This window comes from Nematostella vectensis, chromosome 3 (assembly GCF_932526225.1).
Source record: "Nematostella vectensis chromosome 3, jaNemVect1.1, whole genome shotgun sequence".
NCBI classification, from domain to species: Eukaryota; Metazoa; Cnidaria; class Anthozoa; order Actiniaria; family Edwardsiidae; genus Nematostella; species Nematostella vectensis.
In genome coordinates, this window is record NC_064036.1 from 9,073,906 (window position 1) to 9,092,871 (window position 18,966).

The 18,966-nt window shown below is 40.2% G+C and overlaps 3 protein-coding genes and 1 long non-coding RNA gene across 4 annotated transcripts; 2 read left to right on the top strand and 2 right to left on the bottom strand.

Annotated features, from left to right (window-relative positions):
• The first annotated feature begins 1,005 nt into the window (after positions 1 to 1,005).
• On the top strand, positions 1,006 to 7,745 carry LOC116618107. Its single transcript, XM_032381424.2, has 6 exons — positions 1,006 to 1,341; positions 3,261 to 3,607; positions 4,586 to 4,690; positions 5,049 to 5,288; positions 5,709 to 5,787; positions 6,193 to 7,745. The coding sequence occupies exons 1-6, from the start codon at positions 1,235 to 1,237 to the stop codon at positions 6,677 to 6,679; spliced, it is 1,365 nt and encodes a 454-aa protein (XP_032237315.2). The 5' UTR covers positions 1,006 to 1,234; the 3' UTR covers positions 6,680 to 7,745.
• Positions 7,746 to 8,603: 858 nt separating this feature from the next.
• Positions 8,604 to 15,790, top strand: LOC5512120 (microfibril-associated glycoprotein 4). The gene is made up of 5 exons (XM_001632404.3): positions 8,604 to 9,176; positions 11,357 to 11,384; positions 11,863 to 12,243; positions 13,496 to 13,629; positions 15,475 to 15,790. Exons 1-5 carry the CDS (start codon positions 8,877 to 8,879, stop codon positions 15,598 to 15,600), a joined length of 969 nt encoding a protein of 322 aa, XP_001632454.3. The 5' UTR covers positions 8,604 to 8,876; the 3' UTR covers positions 15,601 to 15,790.
• LOC125561158 lies at positions 11,303 to 13,563 on the bottom strand. The gene is made up of 2 exons (XR_007307168.1): positions 13,428 to 13,563; positions 11,303 to 12,108 (listed from the first exon to the last, which is right to left on the bottom strand). It is a non-coding gene; the product is annotated as an uncharacterized LOC125561158 (long non-coding RNA).
• A 711-nt stretch (positions 15,791 to 16,501) lies between the features above and the next one.
• Positions 16,502 to 18,128, bottom strand: LOC5512121. Its single transcript, XM_001632426.3, has 2 exons — positions 17,284 to 18,128; positions 16,502 to 16,985 (listed from the first exon to the last, which is right to left on the bottom strand). Exons 1-2 carry the CDS (start codon positions 18,029 to 18,031, stop codon positions 16,744 to 16,746), a joined length of 990 nt encoding a protein of 329 aa, XP_001632476.2. The 5' UTR covers positions 18,032 to 18,128; the 3' UTR covers positions 16,502 to 16,743.
• Positions 18,129 to 18,966: the final 838 nt, after the last annotated feature.

The window sequence follows — 18,966 nt, forward strand, 5'->3', positions numbered from 1 at the left end:
GAAAGCTAAGGTGATTATATTTCAGCATACTGTAAACTGGTAAATGTTTTTTGTCATTACCTAGACAGTCAAAGATGTCCATGACTCCCCTTCTATATTCTTAGTTATATTTCAAACAGCCTCATGAAAGAGAGGGGGTGTCGGTCTCGTTTCCCCAGCCACTTTTTCCCCAATCATGAAAAAATACAAAAAATTGGAGAGCTAATCACTCTCATTGCAGCTAGATGCTGGAATACGAGAGCGCAGATTCAGACGTGGTCGAGTTGAGGGCATGGGAAGGCGCCTCAGGCAGCCGCCAAAACAACTTATTTCTAACCACGAATCACAGCTAAGATCGATATTGTTGGTTTTGTAGAGGGAGGAGAGCCCGGAGAAAAACCCTCGGAGCAAAGACGAGACCAACTAACACAGTTCACGTCGGAACTAGGAATCGAACCCGGAACCCAGCGGTGATGCTCCCCTAACTTCTTTCTGTCATTTACCACAGAACCCGATGCCTCTTGAAATCCCATTTTCTTTACTTCGTGTAGCCAAGTTTGGTTGATGTGCAGCAAATCATTCCCACGGTCACGTGATTGCTCAGTAATAAATGAGAATTTGAGTATTCAATATTTTAACGCGTCACGTGAGCCGTAGAAATTGCATGAAATAGTTAATAAAAAAAAGTAAATCACCCGACCTGCATTTTGTAACCAACCTGAATTTGACCTGCATTTTGTACCCTCCGTATTTCTATTTCTATATTCAGACTTCCGTCAATTTGTGGAAACGAAGGGCAGTGGCTTAGCGTGCCAACACTTTACCAAGGTCTATGTAAATGTATAGTCGAAACTAAAAGTTTGAGCCAATAAACGACCATACAACTGTCATATATTTTCTATTTTGGAAATCACGAGTAAACATACTTGTCTTTCCTGTCATTCCAAGGCATTCACAGACTCTAGCTATTTGACATTCGTCACCCCCGTATCGCTTTCACCTGGATGCAACATTAGTGTGCGCATGCGCTTTTAGCCAAGCGGAAGGGACTTGGATCGATCGTCGTTAATGTCCTTCACAACATCGAAGCCAGGATAAACAACGAAACAACGGAGCTACTTAACAGATTTCATTATTACCGAGCTAGTGAAGATGTAAACCTAATGTGTTTTAACATATTTTAGTAAATTCTTGTGAATTTTTTGCGCTTTAATTTGGTGAGAGTGTCAAGAAAGTTGAATCGTCAACATCGAGAATGGCTGAACAAACTACGAGATCTTTCCTGTTATTTTTGGTTCTCTTCATCAATTGCTACAATGCCGAGATATATCAGTCGGTCCAGTGGACTCCAAATAACCCTTTGTAAGTAGATGTTTATTATGAGTAATGGAAATTAATGCAAGAACACAAATATAACTTATAAGTTAAATTGCTCGACGGTCTGTATGAAAATTATCAGTGATGATGAAGTTGATATTTGCCGAAAACAAAATATAAAGAATGCAGATAAAACAAATTCTAGGGATTTCGGATTGTGTAGATGGTAAAGGTTGTATATTTGTCGGATAAATGGACGATTTTTATCAGAGTTAGCGTTAAATACCAAAAACAACAGCGACTCAGTGACTTGTGTAATATTGCTTCAATATTGTTTCAAAATATTGCTCTCGACTCTCTCCTATTTCACGGTGCTTCTTGTGTTTTAATTTTACTCAGATTCTTTTGAGATCTTAACCTTTTTAGATAAGAGATGGTAGAATATAGTTCGAAACTTTGATAAAGTGACAATTTATGCAAAATGAAGCCCCATGTCTTCCGGTATCACTCGAAGACTTTCATGTTTTTTGCACGACAAAATCAATGAATAAAATAGCGCAGATTATTAATAAGATGATAATTTCATGCTTCTTGAGAAACAGATATATTTGAAAAAGTTTTCCCCCTTGCATCCATTAAGCCACTAAACACCCCCAAGTTTAGATATTAAAATACTTTGACGATAGCGTCATAACAAAAGTTTGAATGCTGAAATTGTTAACGACCAACTTTAACAAACAATAAGTAGATGTGTTTTTTCTTTATCGAGCTATAGTATGAGCCTTTTATCAGTATTTTTGTTGTGCAGATAATACTTGAGTTGACTCCCTTTAACAATAGCATTTGTTTTTGTTAAAATATTTTCCTTATATCTTGTTTTTGATGTATGGATGCCCAGATGTCTCCGATTTCCTCTGTGGGGTGAGGGTTAATTCTCCTAGCCCAGGCCTGTTCTAATTTGGTTCCAAGAAATAGGCAGATGTCAGACATATCTAATGAAAAGTGTAAAATTTCAATAGCTAGACATCAAACCTACACCCTTTGGTAACGTCGAAAGTGAATCTTTGACTTTTTGTTTACAAATCATCTGACATCAATCATTCAATTAATTCCTTGCCTAAATCATCAGTACAGCTATCATTAGCAGCTACAATTACAGCTATAATTTGTAGCTTGATTTCAAAGTCTTGGAATAGTGCTCAGTCACTAGTAAAGCATGGCACACACTGGAGATATAGAAACCTAGCGACTAGCAACCTAGGGACATAAGGCTGTAATGTGAATGCTGATGACTGCTTCTAGTAAGCTGACATAATAACGTTAGAAAAAAAAAAACGGTTTTTCTCTTTTGTTGTTAAGTCCATGTCTTATGTCTTGTTATGCTGTTGTGTGAACAAATTTGAAAATAAAACAGCACACTCCTTTGCTGTTATTTACAGCAAGGCTTAACCAAGCAGAAGTTTCAGTTTAAACTCAGCAAAGAAAACCTACCTCGTTACCTGGCAGCATATGCCACATGTAGCCCAGGCTCACTGCGAGTGTAGGTTTATTACAGAGTTTGTATGAACAAAAAAATTGTTGAAATAAATATTCTGAAAATAAAACCGAAGTTTGGCATTGCTGCTGCTCAATCCCGCCATTATTTGTCGTTCTAAGCTGTTTTAGCCGCTGAAAATTTTTCCTGTTGCCTTCTGTATATAAAATAGACAAGGTTGCAAACTTTGTAATAAACCTAAACTCGCCGTGAGCCTGGGGTACCTGTGCATACGCTACACTTTGGTGCATTAAAAAGGCACTCTCTGCATTCTGGTAGCTGAGGTACTGTAGGTTTCCATTGTTATGCATACCAAGCTTATAGCTGGAATGGCCTACTGATTTATATATTTATTTTTGTTTTCTTAACACTTTAGAACCAAATTCACTGATTTTTTAAATCATGTTTATTCCCTTTCCAATCCAAATAGGTTTGAAAAAGGCACCTGCTGTGATAACCGTGTTCCAGAGATCCGTGTTCTCCAGCAATCGGCCCTTCCAATTATTTGCCCTAATCTGAACATTGTCATGAAAACCCTGCCAGGTTTACCAGACAAATCTACACTTTACACCAATATCTGGATCATCTTTGATGATCAAAGCTTTGAGACCTGCAATGTTAACAAGTCAATAATTTTCAAGACACACTGGAAGAATGATATTTTGAAAAGGTGTGACACTCCACTTGAACTCAAAGAGTACACTCTCAAGTTTCGGACAAGCAGTGCTATTATTGAGAACATTGAATTTGATAAAGAGAAGTACTATGGGATCATGGGTAAGTGACTTAATACTTTTGAAAGGAATAGGTGACATGTACTAAGAAATCATATGACTTTTTGAATGACAAATTCAAGCCAAAATATACAAAGAAATTGCTGCACCCATCACGCCACAATAATTATTAGCTGATCAATGAAAATAAGCCCTTTCTGACTGATTCATAAGCGATGGGATGGATGGGGGAGGGGGTGATGCATTTTTTAAGGCTTCCCTTCAAATGTCCATAATTTATATTACATAGTCATTAAAAGCCATGTTTCCACTTAGCCACATGAGATATTTTCCAGTTCCACTTGCCTTGGCTTGAATTGTCAAGGACAAAAAAACAGCGGGGGCGGGGGCATAGGTGCGTCCACAACCTGCACCTTCCAACTTATATGGGCCCACCCAAGCATCATTATAGAAATTATTGTGTGACGACTTTTAGGGGGGGTGAATAGGTTCGCGGATTCAGCCCCGAAATGTTCACGGATTATGGATTTTGATGATTATTTCAGCGCATTGGCGGATTTTGGAAATACAGCGGATCACGGATCTTTTGACAATTTGGGCACGGATTTCGGAATTTTGACTGCTTTGACGGTCGAATTTCGGATTTTAAATGAATTTCAATCGATGCTATTGTTTATCTGTCAAATCATGCGGATCTAAAAATATCTGCGGATCCACAGATTTGCCCCGAAAATGTTGCGGATCGGCAGATTTACATACCCATATTCACCCCCCCCCCCCCCTTTTAGTACAATCACTCCATAAATGATACCACAGAATGAGTGTGCTGATTTGTCACAAACCTCAGTGTACCACTACCTTGCAGACAGGGATATTTGATAAAAAACTCTGATTCCATGTATTTTTGGCTGTAGGTCCCTCCATGGATGGTAACAATTGAACATCACACTCACTTGTTGCAACGCTCAGGGTTGCGTATGAGTTATACTGTTATGTTTGTTCTGTTAATAATTTATTTCAGCCACAACTGATGGTACAAAGGACTCCATCAATAACACAGTAGGTGGTTCTCACTGCACAGGGAGTGATGGAGTCAGGCTCAAGTTCAAGTTCTATCTCTGTGGAGGTTGGTTGCATTAATTAATTAAAAACTTTATAGACAAACTATAAGAATACTTCCAGATTGCAATGAGTCTCTAAAGGGGAGGGGGGGTTTAAGTACCAATTTAGTCTGAGTTTCTGTAGAAAATATTAGGTTTTTACCTTTGTACCTGACCTGCCCCATGGGCCATTGACAAACAGCGCAATCAGGGGGAAACAAAAAAATGATTTTCAGAATTTGCAAAGGGCTCTCTTGACCTACTGTACATGTCAGGATCGGTACACATGCCCCAAATATTTTATGTCTGCCAGATAATTATGACTTTTAAGCTCACAATCTGGTACACATATCCTGGAAACCCAAACTCTTTCATCTCTCTTAGATAATGATATAAAGTGCAAATCAGATGTTGGAGAGTTAAAATGTCCGGACAAATTTGAAAATGCTACAAAGTGTTCATCAGATTCCACAACTACTGCACCACCGCCAGCCCCCACTTCCTCCTCAGCCACATCCGGCAACACTTCAACAACTATCTCTGACACCACAGCAACACCTACCTCAAGCAGAACAACGCAAATACCAGGCCAGACACAAGGACGTGTTGCCCTTCCGGAATTTGGCAAGTGCTGTATTAACATATTAAAGTTATCACAGCAGTCATAGGGGGTAAAAAGGACGGTGGGGCAGTTTTCAGATTGTGGGTATGCAAAAGGCAATATGAAAAATATGCTAACTCAATCAACGTTTGTTGATTGGGATGTCCCCATTTTTTGGTCCACACTTGCCAGAGCTGAAACCCCAACACAAACGAAAAACATTAAAAAGTTAACTACTGTATTTCAGATAATTCAAATAAAATATTTTTATGTCATTTTTTTCTCACGTTTTTGTGTGTTTTCGTGTGTACATTCAAATCTTGGCAATAAAAATAAAGAAGATGACTGGCATTCTCTAGCTCCAAAATGGCTATTCTGTTTTAGTTCTTCTTGTAGTGGTATCACTAAAATTTTAATGAGACTGTGTATTATATATTCCACAGATGCCTGGAAGATGTCTGCAATTTTCTTCGTGTGTATGTGGGTACTGACAATGGTAATCCTCATCTATACCTGTTACAGGTACTGGACCACCTACTGTCCATCCTATGTCTTAAAATAATATTACACTAAGCTTGGGTATAGCCAAGGTAAAACATTATACTCCCCCCTTTTTTCATGAAAAAAAAACCCCTTTTGAAACAATCCATGTTCGCAAAATAATGTCAAGAAAGAAATCCCAATGCCAAGAAATCTTTTTCCCAAAGTATTTGGTATAGAAAATGTGATTAGATGTAATGTTGCGCAAAGCCCAAGAGCTCAAAATCCTCTAGGGATTGCGTTTGGAATTGCCGAACCAGTTTATGACATCACTGCACTTAGGCCACTAGTGTTGGAGCATTTGATCTTGTTTATGCCATTTCTGTCCTCAAGCCACTAGTGTTACGGCACGGGACCCCGTCTTATTTATGTCACTTCTATTTTAAGGTACAAAACTGGAAGACACCGTTGTTGCAGTGATTTGAACAAAGTCACCAACAGTGACCTGACAATCAATACCAATCAATCAACGTTGCCAAGGGAGCCGATGAATGAGGGATATGATAACCCGACTTTTAGTGATTACCCTGACGGAAGTCCGAGCCCTAAAGACGTCAGCCCGGAAAGCGGAGTGTCTCTAGACGGATCAAACGGACCCGCCCTTAATGGCTCCCCTGGCGGTAGGCTACAAGGCGTCAAAAGTGAGGGCGCAGTGGTGATTAGCAATAAAGCAGCTAACGGGAGTTTGAGGCATAACAAACCGGCCCTGCCGAATATAATGACCGATGACGAAAAGATCAAGAATTTGCGAAATAGCGAAAAGAGCGGGAAAAAGAAGAAGGGCCCTCAGAAAAAGAGTGACGATTTAATCATGGGTAAGATTGCGGTGGACAATATCGGACAGGATAAAATAACACCGGACAGACTGGTATAGGTATGCGATAGGATTACTAGAAGACCCCCGGATTAGGGGGCTAGGGGAGTCGATAGGCATTGTCTATTACTTATCTATCAAGGAAACGTTCTGTAAATAGCAATGAGAAATAGAAAGATTTTTTTTATATGTATTGTTGACACCACATGTACACTACTTGCCAAATGATATCTGTTTAGGTTCTGCATACCCACGTCTAGTATTTACATACAAAAACAAACTCAATCAAAGCCCTCGAAGTTTTCATTGGCCGACGCCTAAGCAAATCTCGCCATTGTACCGCCTATACCAGAAGACAAATAGCGGGAGCCTCAAAGCGTTCCGGCAGTTGCGTGTTGTTAGCGCGAGAAAGCATAATATTGAAAGTCACAGTAAATCAACAGTGATATAGTGGTTTAATACGTATGAAGTGTCTGGTTGATTCACCGAAAGCTTTCAAGAACTCCAGTCAGGCACACCTTTATTATTGATTGTATCAAATTAGTATTGGAAGACAAATCATGTGAAAACAATCTCTAATAACCATATACAGGACAGGTGTTATACTTTTACTAAATCCAATCGAAGATATCGCAAAATAAATGGAAATAGATGTTTTTGCTCACATTCACATGTATTGATGACAAAATGGCGGTTAACAGAGACTCTTTGAAATGTTAAACTATAGAAAATGCACGTTATTTGTTATGTCTAAGAAGACAAAAGTTTGTTAATCCAGAAAGTCCTTGGATGTAATTAAGGCTCTGGATCCGACTTGTGTTTTGTTTCCTTGGATTCATTTTATTGACTTTATTTTTGAAGTATCATTATTCGTCGATTATTATGGCTCAGCAATAGAATAGATTGAATTTCACAGTAATTCGGTTGGATTATTTTGCTTCTGATATTTTTTGCGATGATAAAAGATTCTTCACGCGAGTCGGAACCCAAGTCTTAAAGCGAACGGCATGTTGAGTTAACAAAGAAATTGTAAAACGATCTAAATAGAAAACAATGCAAATAGAAAACACTTTGTAAAGATGAACAATTTAAATATAAAACAATGCAATTAAAAACACTTTGTTAAGATGCATTTTCATTGTCAATGATCCGAATTGTCTAAGCACGCTTTCTCTATTCACACAAATCGAGTTTAACTTTGTTCTTCAGCGAGTTTCCTGTGTTCGGGATGAGGCGTGTAGCGTGCGGTCTGTGCTGAGATCGATGGTTTCGTGTGACTTCACAACTCTTACCACATGAGACGGTAGAAAGCCTGGACTAGGCTCTCAATACAAAATATTCCCCCTTCAGTACAAAATAAGCTGTGTGCCATAGTATTAGACTGCTACCGTGCCTTCTTTGGCGAACGTCCGTGAAGGAGAAGAAGTTTGCTAGAGCGAACGAACAAAACGCGAGCGCTCTATTAAACTTCTTCACTAGTGTTCGCCATAAAAGGGACGGCTAGCAGTCTATCATAATATGAATTGACTCACGGTGATTTGGTTCTAGCTTTTATATTAGGTTTCTAATGCGGCTTTTCTAATTCCACCTACTATGTTACAATAACACTAAAAACACGGGCTTATCTGTACCAAAACTAACAAGTTTGAGTTTTCTCACCATAATGCCCTACGATTATTTTAAAGTTGAAACGCCTAACAGTTTGCTTTAAAGTAACCCTTTTTAAGATTTTGTATGCAGTTTATTTTATTCCTTTTTTTTTAATTAATTCCTTTATTATGCATTTTTAAAAGAGTTTTTATGTCATGTACGCGTAAATGATATGCCGAGATCCAGTTTTAAGATAGCCAACTCTAACCGGCCGCCAAGTGGGTTAATTAACCCATATCAGATATGTATTGTCATTTTGTTATTGAAAAAAAGGCAATAAAAACAATACTCAGGGGTATCCTAGCTCTGTTGACAAATTCGACCACTCCAGCCCTTTGATACTGTTCTTATATTCTAAGCCTAAATGGAATTGGAATGAATCCAATTCAATGTATACAGTTTCATTGAAAGCCATTTAGTTTACAACCGTCTTCAGGCCCCGTCCAAACGTCAAACAACCGCGCGTCACATTTGAGTGATTGAATTTGAATTTTTAAATAACAATAGCTTTATCAGCTCTCGAAGAGTACTTTTAAGTAAACAATTCATATTTTGTGACTGTAAGTAACACAAATCGTGTACATCCCGTAGTTCGAATGACTTGAAGATGACCCTTCGCAAATTGTGCCTGGTCACAAATATCACTTTCTTGGCTCTCCATCTAGGTTTTTGTTTCAAGGCGAGTACTTGGAATGGCTACATCTTGCGAGGGAAACCTTACTCTGTCTTGAATACGGACTGGTTTGGCTGTTTGGAAGTATGTGAAAACGATGTTTTCTGTGAATCGTACAATTATTATCACAAAACAGGCGCGTGCGAGCTTCACTCATTGGGACAAGACCCGTGTCAGCTTCAAGATTCGCTGATAGTATGTGAAGGAGGAATTTCCCAGCATATTCGTCAAAAGGTGAGGTTTTTCCTGTGATTTCCTTACCATATGAAACAACCGCATCTGTTATAATGACTTTGATATACAAAAAAAAGAGGAATCATATAAAATCGTATCTATTACACGTTGCTAATAAACCCCAAAACCTTCTGCAAAATCAATTGTCTATTTCCCCATTTTTTGTGCCTGCTAAGTTCTCTCGATAAGTCTGTAAGTCTCCAAATCTTATATACTGGTATGGTTATGCACACAACATTTTCCCTTTTTCTAACCTAAAAAGATCCTTACATCCTTTCTTTAGCCTTAGTTTGGTATGATGATATGAAATACAAAGGCATGATGGCACTACTAAAGACCATCTGATAAGCTTGTCTATCGAAAAGGTGCCAAACTTAACGTGCCAAAGTAATAAACCATTCCAACGAGATATGGACCGTACAAATAATTTCTTCTTATTGTAAACCTCAATTCGCGTCTACTTGGCATTTTTTTTGAAAATTGTGCTTGTGAATGCAAAATATTATGATTTAAAACTCAATTTTGGCTTAAAGACTAGAGAGCTTTATTTTCGAGGCAAAACTATTATCCCTTGTCCCGTGAACTTGTAACTATGCAACAAGTTAAGTGAAAAGCTATTTAAGCTCACTTTGAATATTTGTTTTTCTATATAGCATAGAAAATCACTTCCCGAATTCTAAAAAAAGAGATAACATATTTAAGACTAAATCCAGTTGCAAGGTGTGTTATTTTTGCGCAATAGATCGTTGTTGAAGTTCGAAGTTGAGTTCTTTGTGATTGGGTACCTGTACAGGACCCGAAATGATCCCAGGACCCGAAACGATCCCAGGACCCGAAACGATCCCCAAAAGTTCCCCAACTGATCCCAGGACCCGAAACGATCCCCAAGAGTCCCCGGAATGAACCCCAAGGAATTGCAGTAATGGACAACAAAAGGAATGTGTAAGGATTGGCTTTCAGTTTTAAAAACATTTGAAACATTTAGCTTTATTTATGTTATTAAAAGCAAATTTACATTAACTAAAACTATAGTATTAAGATATTAATATACGACTGCGGGGGAAATACAGTGGTTGACTCAGAAATTGGGGTCAACTAACAATTCCTGTGATAGTAATTTGAAGAACACGGTGTCGATAAATCATTTTTACATAAAAAGCCAAAAAGAAAGGATAGGACATGCTGATTTTCATAGGAGCGAAATGGGTTAAGGTTATTTTTTTGCATGTTTTTATTCGGTGAATGAAAGACCTATCCTATCATGAGATCATGCCGGGGTGTACGCACGACTACATGAGGAAATTCAAAACTCACATAATATTGCTTTCAACAAAAGCTACATCCTCTTAATATTTTGCATCGGTAGTAAATGTGGTGGTTGTTCGAGTGTATTACTCAGTGTGCTTTTGTCGTTCCATCTTCTCGGCCAAACCGGCTGCCTAAATATAATGTGTCGGTAAATATTCGCTCGTGTAAACAAGAATTTCGTGGTGAAATACATGTTTGGTTGTCAAATGAATATTAATTTTTAGGGGTGATGTTTTGAACCGCAAAATGTTTAGAGTGTGATGGAAGGTCGAGAGTTTGGTTGATCTGAGCAAAGCTGTGCTATGTTTATGCTGTATTTCTTTCAGTAGCAATTGAAAGTTGTGTATTTGTTTTGGACTCTGTTTATGTGTTTAACGCCGGGCAATGTAATAAATAGAAGTATTAAATTGGAATTTAATATTTTTAAGTCACGTTGTTTAGAAATTGAGTCGCTGTTAACCCTTAATTATGCTTCAAGAATTGCAAGTATTTCTTCTGCTTTCCCTTTGTCCATTACCGCAATTCCTTGGGGTTAATTTCGGGGACTCCTCGGTATCGTTTCGGGTCCCAGGATCATTTGGGGTACTTTTGGGGATCATTTCGGGTCCTGGGATCGTTTCGGGTCCTGGGATCATTTCGGGTCCTGTACATACCCCCTATGGCAGTGATTGGCGTAAGTGAATGGCGTATTGGTCTCGCCACGTTTTGCTGACTAAATAGATTTCTGTTCCATCCTTCGTACATCGAACAGTTGATAAAATAAACTTTGACAATTTTTCCCCTCAAGTGCAAACGGAAATGAAATTATTATGACAGACTTCAAGTTTCGGACGTTTATTTTCTTTCTAATCATAGTTGTTCGTTTTCTTTAGGACACCAAAGAAACTCCAGGCAAAAAAGGTATGCATAAAGGTTATTTTATTATATAATGCGAGATTCATCATCATTAAAAGACGCAAGAGGGTATCATGGCTACGCTATTGTCTTCGGGAACTTATCCAATTATGATGCAGAAAAAGCAATTATTAGCTACTGAATGTGCCCTTGTCAATTAAATAGAACTGCTTAGAACGTGCTAGAACGTTTACCTGACAGTTATCATTAAAAAAGACATAACAACTGTGGCATGTTCTTTGTTCAAGTAATGTCTATCAGGGGCTCATTTTCTACGCCTGTTTGGAACTGTACAAGGGTCGTGAAAATGTTCGATTATGAAGTGCCACTGTATCGTTATCGCCTATAGGCGCGCTTGAATAGCTCACCCAAACAATGAATCAATCATAATTCGAACGTGATGGTGAGACTTCCTTTTATTAACTTCCCAAGTGGACAAGCTCTTTGTGTGTCAGTCTTATGTTCGCACTTCTATTTATTTTAGAAGCCCAATCATGTAAAGACCTACAGAGCCAGCAACGGGATAGCGGTATCTATAAAATCGCGCCACAGAACAGTGACCCGTTTCCAGTCTACTGTGAGCAGAAGGGTGCGGGAGGGGGGTGGCTGGTAATTCAGCGGAGAATCAACGGTTCGTTGGATTTCAACCGAACATGGTTGGAATATCGCCAAGGTTTCGGCGACCCTTCGGGTGAACTCTGGCTCGGCCTGGACCACATTCACGTGCTTACTGCAACACATAAAAATACTCTTAGAGTTGAGCTTGAAGACTTTAACGGGACGACGGCTTATGCGGAATACGAGTCTTTTTATATCGGTCCTGCTTCCGATGGCTACAGACTGAATATCGGGCAGTATTCCAAAGGTAAGGCTCGGATGTCCTACAACATACTTACAAAAACGGTTTTCTATTTCCTTGTGTGGACAATACAGTGTGTTAGCGCGTCAGCCTATATGGGGCCTCTAACATCTGCTGGAACGGGCTCGATTCCCGGTCGAGACGTGGATCATCTTCCTGTTTGTCGGCCATAAATTTGACTTGTTGAACGTATGTGAACTTACTAGAAGCTTGTGTTCCTCAGTTCAAGGATTGGCCATTCTAAATGCGTATTTGGATTTTAAATGTATTATATAAATATACAATATTTGAAGCGTCAAGATAGATTGGCTTGAAAACTATTACAAATTTTAACACAAGTTTATAGTTATGTGTCTAGGGTCCACAAAAGTAGGCAGAAGAGGGTAAGCCTATACCACGCCCATTTCCCCCTTGCAATGATGGCATATCAACAAAATTAGACCTAGTTTGGACGCCGCTCTTTTTATCGTACCATTCCAAATGCAAATGCATGCAAATGAACCAATTCGATTGTGTGCAAGCACGGTTAGCCTTTCAACGTTGTGGCTAAGGTTCAAATCCTGGTTATGCCTGGGGATTTATCCGAGATCATGATTTATTCGAATTTGTGTCACGAGTGAGTTGAAGTTATTTCTACTGTGTTTCCAGTATTCTCGGATAAGGACACTGTCTCTTAAACCTGCACTAAACCATTCAGGGAATGGACCCATTTAACACAAACGCGCCTTAGGCAAGCTGTCATTCGCCACTTGGCTGAGTGCAGAGCTCCGTAAAGAGAGGCCAGAATCGAACGCGCCATCTTTTGCACGCTCGCGCACCAGTCGTAAGTCAGTAACTACTCGACTTCGTTAGGTGCGGACCTCCTGCTAGAGGAAAACATAGCAATAGATACAGCCGTATGATTAATTATGATAATTTTTCAATACAAAATTTACTACTAAATAATGTACTAAACAATGTCAAAGAACTATTAGGCATATAAACATCATATGAACAGGCGGACAAACAACAAATTTGCAAAATTCAAAACTTATCCCATCAAAGCATATCTGATCCTCACTAATTGTTTGCTTCGTTGTTAGAAAAGGCTAATAAATATACCGTATACCGTATATAAAGTTTATTATATCTTCCTGGCTTCTCTACGGAGCTCTGCGCTCATGGAATTCATATGACGAATGACACCTTACCTAAAGCAAATTCCTTTTATAGTGCGGGTTTGTGTTTCGATCTTCCCAAATGATCTATTTTTTTTAAGGCCATGCAGGGGATTCCATGTCATTTCATCAGAACATGACGTTTTCGACAATAGACCATGATTCAGACGCCATGGAAGACGAGAGTTGCGCCCAGATGTTCACTGGCGCATGGTGGTACAACAACTGCCACGAGGTACGTACAGCGGTGATATATTGGTAGCATGCTCACAAATGGTCACTGGTACATTGTGGTACAAGAACTGCCACGAGGTACGTTCAGCGGTGATATAGGGAGAGCATGCTCACAGATGTTCACTGGTGCAGGATGGTACAAGAACTGCCACGAGGTACGTAAAGCGGTGATATAGGGAGAGCATGCTCACAAATGTTCACTGGTGCATGGTGGTACAAGAAGTGCCACGAAGTACGTGCAGCGGTTATTTAGGGAGAGCATGCTCACAAATGGTCACTGACGGAGCATGGTGGTACAAGAACTGCCACGACGTACGTACAGCGGTGATATAGGGAAAGCATGTGTGACCGGGTGGTTCTAATTCGATCCGTACACGTTTAGGAATTTACTTTCAACATGTTTCAAATTCCTATAGATTAGTATCAATAGCTTGATAGTGATAATTGACTTAAGTTTAGCGTCCTTTACCATTTTCCAGGAAGATTAGTTTCTAAATTTGACAGGACAATGGACGCTGAGTAATTTGAGCTGTAGTAAATGTTAGCGTCCCTAGAAAAATGCGCGTCCCCAAGCGAGTTTAAAAGCGACTGTGTTTACAGTATCTGTAAGTTTTTAGTTTAGTACCGTTGAGCAAAGGAGACGCATTGCTTGCGAGGCGTGATGCGGGAGCGAGAAATGCAGTTGCTCAGGGAAGACAGTCAGCAGAGATAAGCTACAAGCTTAGAGCGCTGTCCGTACGGGCCTGTCATGCCAGTTGTGCTCAGTTTGATTTACCGGTTGTAAGTACTTTGTTTTTAAACTTAGCCTTTGGTTTAGGTTACCTTTTCTCGGGATTTGACTATGTTTTTATCACTTAAAATTTATTATTTAATTTGTTAATAAATCCTTAGAAGTCCATGCCTTGCATCATGTATTCGTTCTCACGTTGCCTTTCGCTCGATTGTTTTCGTTTCATTCCATTTATTTTTGCCTACTTTTTGGCTGGTGTCAGAACCTAATAGTTTTGCCTTCAGTATTGCATTTGTTTCTACATTTGTCTTAACCGCACGGTTCTTAATGTCAAGTTCCGACGGTTACACATGCTCACAAATAACCATCTGGTGCATGGTGGTACAAGAACTGACACGAGGTGCGTACAGCGGTGACATAGGGAAAGCATGCTCACAAATAAACACTGGTGCATGGTGGTACAAGAACTGCCACGAAGTACGTGCAGCGGTGATATAGGGAAAGCATGCTAACAAATGGTCACTGCCGGTGCATGGTGGTGCAATAACTGCCACGAGGTACGTGCAGCGGTGACATAATGAGAGCATGCCCACAAATAGTCACTGGTGCATGGTGGTACAAGAACTGCCACGAGGTACGTGCAGCGGTGATCTCGAACTCAAAATTGTTCTAATATCAATACTAGCAATTCCTTTATTTCGCTAAAAGAGAACTGTTACAAAACCGAAGATAAAAAAAACCTCTGTATAGCTATCCTCGAGTATCAATGTCGAAGGGGCCACATCTCCATGGGTGAGGAGGAGGCTTATTTGATTTTTTTACGCCTTAGAGGGAGCCCTGATTTGAGAAAATTAACGTTTTGTAGTAGACGCTGTAGCACTGGGCAACTAGCATGGCAAAGAGATGCTTCTATGTCCACCAGCACCCGACCGAATTCCCCTAGTTATAAAATGAAAGCATGTCATTGTAAACTGTGATTCTTGCTATTGGTCAGGTTTAACCTTTTTCTCTGTCGCCACGGTAGCGCACGTCGCACCCCAACACAGGGTACCCATTAAATAAAGGCGGGGAACAGATTTTTGTCCGACTGAGTTTGTATTTTTCCTTAACTCCTAGGCCAACCTGAACGGCAGGTACAGACATGGACCGCATAAGACTTTTGCAGACGGCATAAACTGGAAGACGTTTAGGGGCTACTACTACTCGCTTAAATCCGTGCGCATGATGATTAGACCAAAGTGACTGCGTTACGTGATCTGCGTGATGTCCTGCGTGACGTTAACTGCCTGACGTGAACTGTGTAATATGGACTGCGTTACGTTATCTGCGTGACGAGAACTGTCTAACGTGATTTGCGTAACATGAACTGCGATAAGTGATCTACATGGCGTGTCCTGTGTAACATGATTAACGTAACGCGATCTTTGAAGGCCGGGTGATCTGCCTGATTTTATCTGCGTAACACGGACTGTGTTACGTTATGTGCGTGACGTGATTTGCATGACAATAGTTGAGAACTGTTTAACGTGATCTGTGTAACATGGACTTCGTTACGTTATCTGCGTGATGTAATCTGCGTGACATGATCAGCGTGACGAGACAGTGTTACGTGATCTGCGTAACATGAACTGCGATAAGTGATCTACATGGCGTGTCCTGTGTAACATGATTAACGTAACGCGATCTTTGAAGGCCGGGTGATCTGCCTGATTTTATCTGCGTAACACGGACTGTGTTACGTTATGTGCGTGACGTGATTTGCATGACAATAGTTGAGAACTGTTTAACGTGATCTGTGTAACATGGACTTCGTTACGTTATCTGCGTGATGTAATCTGCGTGACATGATCAGCGTGACGAGACAGTGTTACGTGATCTGCGTAACATGGACTGCGATAAGTGATCTACGTGGCGTGACCTGCGTAACAGGATTTGCGTAACGCGACCTTTATGGGGGTGATCTCCGTAACATGGACTGCGTTACTTTATTTACGTGACTTGCATTACATTCTTGCGTTATGTGAACTGTTTGAAGTGATCTGCGTTACATGAACAAGTATATTAATGAAATGGTGCTCTTAGTGTCAAGGTCTCACCTTTTAAAGTGTTTAAAAAGAACCACTAGTCATAAGACACCCACGCCTTGTTTGATCGATCTTTATTTCATTGCAAAGTATTTTTATTTTAACTGTTACAATTAACAAACGGATACTAGATAAGTTGCGAAATAGATCCTCCAACTCTTTCGAACGGGGAATTCACGACTTGTCTTTTTATTTAAATTCTGTGTTAAAAGAATATGAGGGTTTAGGTTAGATACAGTAGACTAAGTCAGTCAATTGCCACATCCTGTAGACGTGTTTAAACTGGGAAACTGGTACTAACTTAGCCATGGTGGTGAATGGTAAACCCCTCGATGACGTCATCCCCACGCCCGCATCGCTGATTGGGCAAACAGTTGGGGTAATCCACTGGACAGCAGTAGGTCGGTACCGCAGGCTCGGAAGGACAACAGAAGGTACCTTCTTTGCAGCATTTGTTGTGGGTGCAGCATGTAGCTTTTGTAAACGGGCAGCAGCCAGTTTCGTCAAAGGTTTTTGTTATGAAACCCTTGTAGGTAAACGAGGCTGTAGAATAATAGATGGTAAGCAATCATTATCACCAGCAGGCAACAACGACAGCGTCATCCCATCACAACATCATTGACAGCTTTTATAATCTAACACCTGGTTATCATCAAACAATTATCGTATCGCATGGTCAGCGTTATCATCAACAACACCGAGAGACAAATGAACAATTCCGCCATTTTCGCATTCTATAAAATTAATGGTTAAATTCTAAGGCATGCCCCCCCCCCCCCCCCCCCATACGAGGAAGTACGCCCTTCCCTTCCCATCCCAACCCCCCTCCCCCAAAGCTTACCTTTGCAACAGCTTTCAGCTGTGGCGCAACAGGCCCCTGGCCCTTGCGTGCACGTCTGCGAATACTGCCCTGTACAGCCGCATCCCTTGGCGACAATGGCTGCGTCTCTATGGCAACGATTTACGTCCTGTCCTTTAGCGTTGCACCACTTCGACACCGTCAGGTCATCCCCCGCCATTTTCCACCGCTGCCGCTCGATAAACTTCGCAAAGGTTGTAAACTGTCTGAAGCTAGAGCCTCCGAGGGTAAATGACATATCGACCATTGTATTCTGCACGCTACAGCAAAGACTTTCGAAAGTGGAAATCACGCTCTGGGCATCTTTAACGGCGGTGACGAGACTGATGTCGAGGAGCTTGTAGACCTGAGCTTCCTTCAGGCATGGCACCGCTGTGCAGTTACACTCTTTTGTAGACTTGGTCAAAGGCCCATTGTAGAATTTATCGAAATCTGCCCCGATGCTTTTAAAGTCGGCTCTAGCTGAGCTCCTTTCCATGTTATAGCCGACTCCGATTGTTTTAATACCTTTTATATCGAGGTACATGCAGGGTTTTTGCCCTTCGTTGGCAATAATCATCGGCTTTGGGTCGCAAGCATAGGTAGTTGAGCATGCGAGGAAGAGAACTGCAGTTAAGAAAGCTAGTACCATTTTGCTAGAGTATGATTCACAGTTGTTGTTCTGCACCAGTGCTTTTGCAAACTGTTTCTTCCGCCTTGGGGTGTGGGTATATATAATATATGAATACATACTTATTCCGGTTTCAGTTTCATGTCACATTATAATCACATGATTTTAAATAAAGACGAAAACAAAATCTCAGTAAAACCTTTTTGTCGTGGCACTTTTTCCCAGAAATAAAAGATTGAGGCGGAAATAAATTTATTGTCGCCTGGGAGTCCTGTGTTTTGGGTCAGCGGAAGCTGATAGAAGCTATGGTGACTACTTCATGTAACCATATTAAAGTGTATCATAATAGTATATTATATAGTATTATAATTAATTTTCATATCTTTCCCTTTATTTTCCTGTATTCGCCTGTGTTTTACAGTACACCAAAAACTGGAAATCGACTCTGCCAAATTTTCGTCTTTAATAAGACTTTTTCAGGGCAGACTGAAGAAGGTGAATCGTTACAAGCTTATTTACATCAGAATAGTGGCGCGAGACGCAAAAACATTACAACTGACAAAAACGCGCATTTTCTAGAATAGCGCGCGCTATGGATAAAAAGAATTTACACATCTCTACGTGGGTTCCTACTACAAAAAAAGTCATCACTATTAAGACCCCGCGGGTAGATAGACTTAAGCTGTATTCTCCTCTATCCCCCTGTATTCCCCTGTATTCTTCTGTATTCTCCTGTATTTCCCTTTATTCTCCTGTATTTTTCTGTAATACAGGGAAATAAAGGGGAATACAGGGAAATACAGGAGAATACAAGGAAATACAGGGAAATACAGGGGAATACAGGAGAATACAGGGAAATACAGGAGAATACAGGGAAATACAGTATAATACAGGAGAATACAGGGAAATACAGGAGAATACAGGGAAATACTGGAGAATACAGGGAAATACAGGGAATTACAGGGGAATACAGGGGAATACAGGAGAATACAATACAATATAACACTATAATCTGATAATATGAATACACGAAAATGATACACTTTAATATGGTT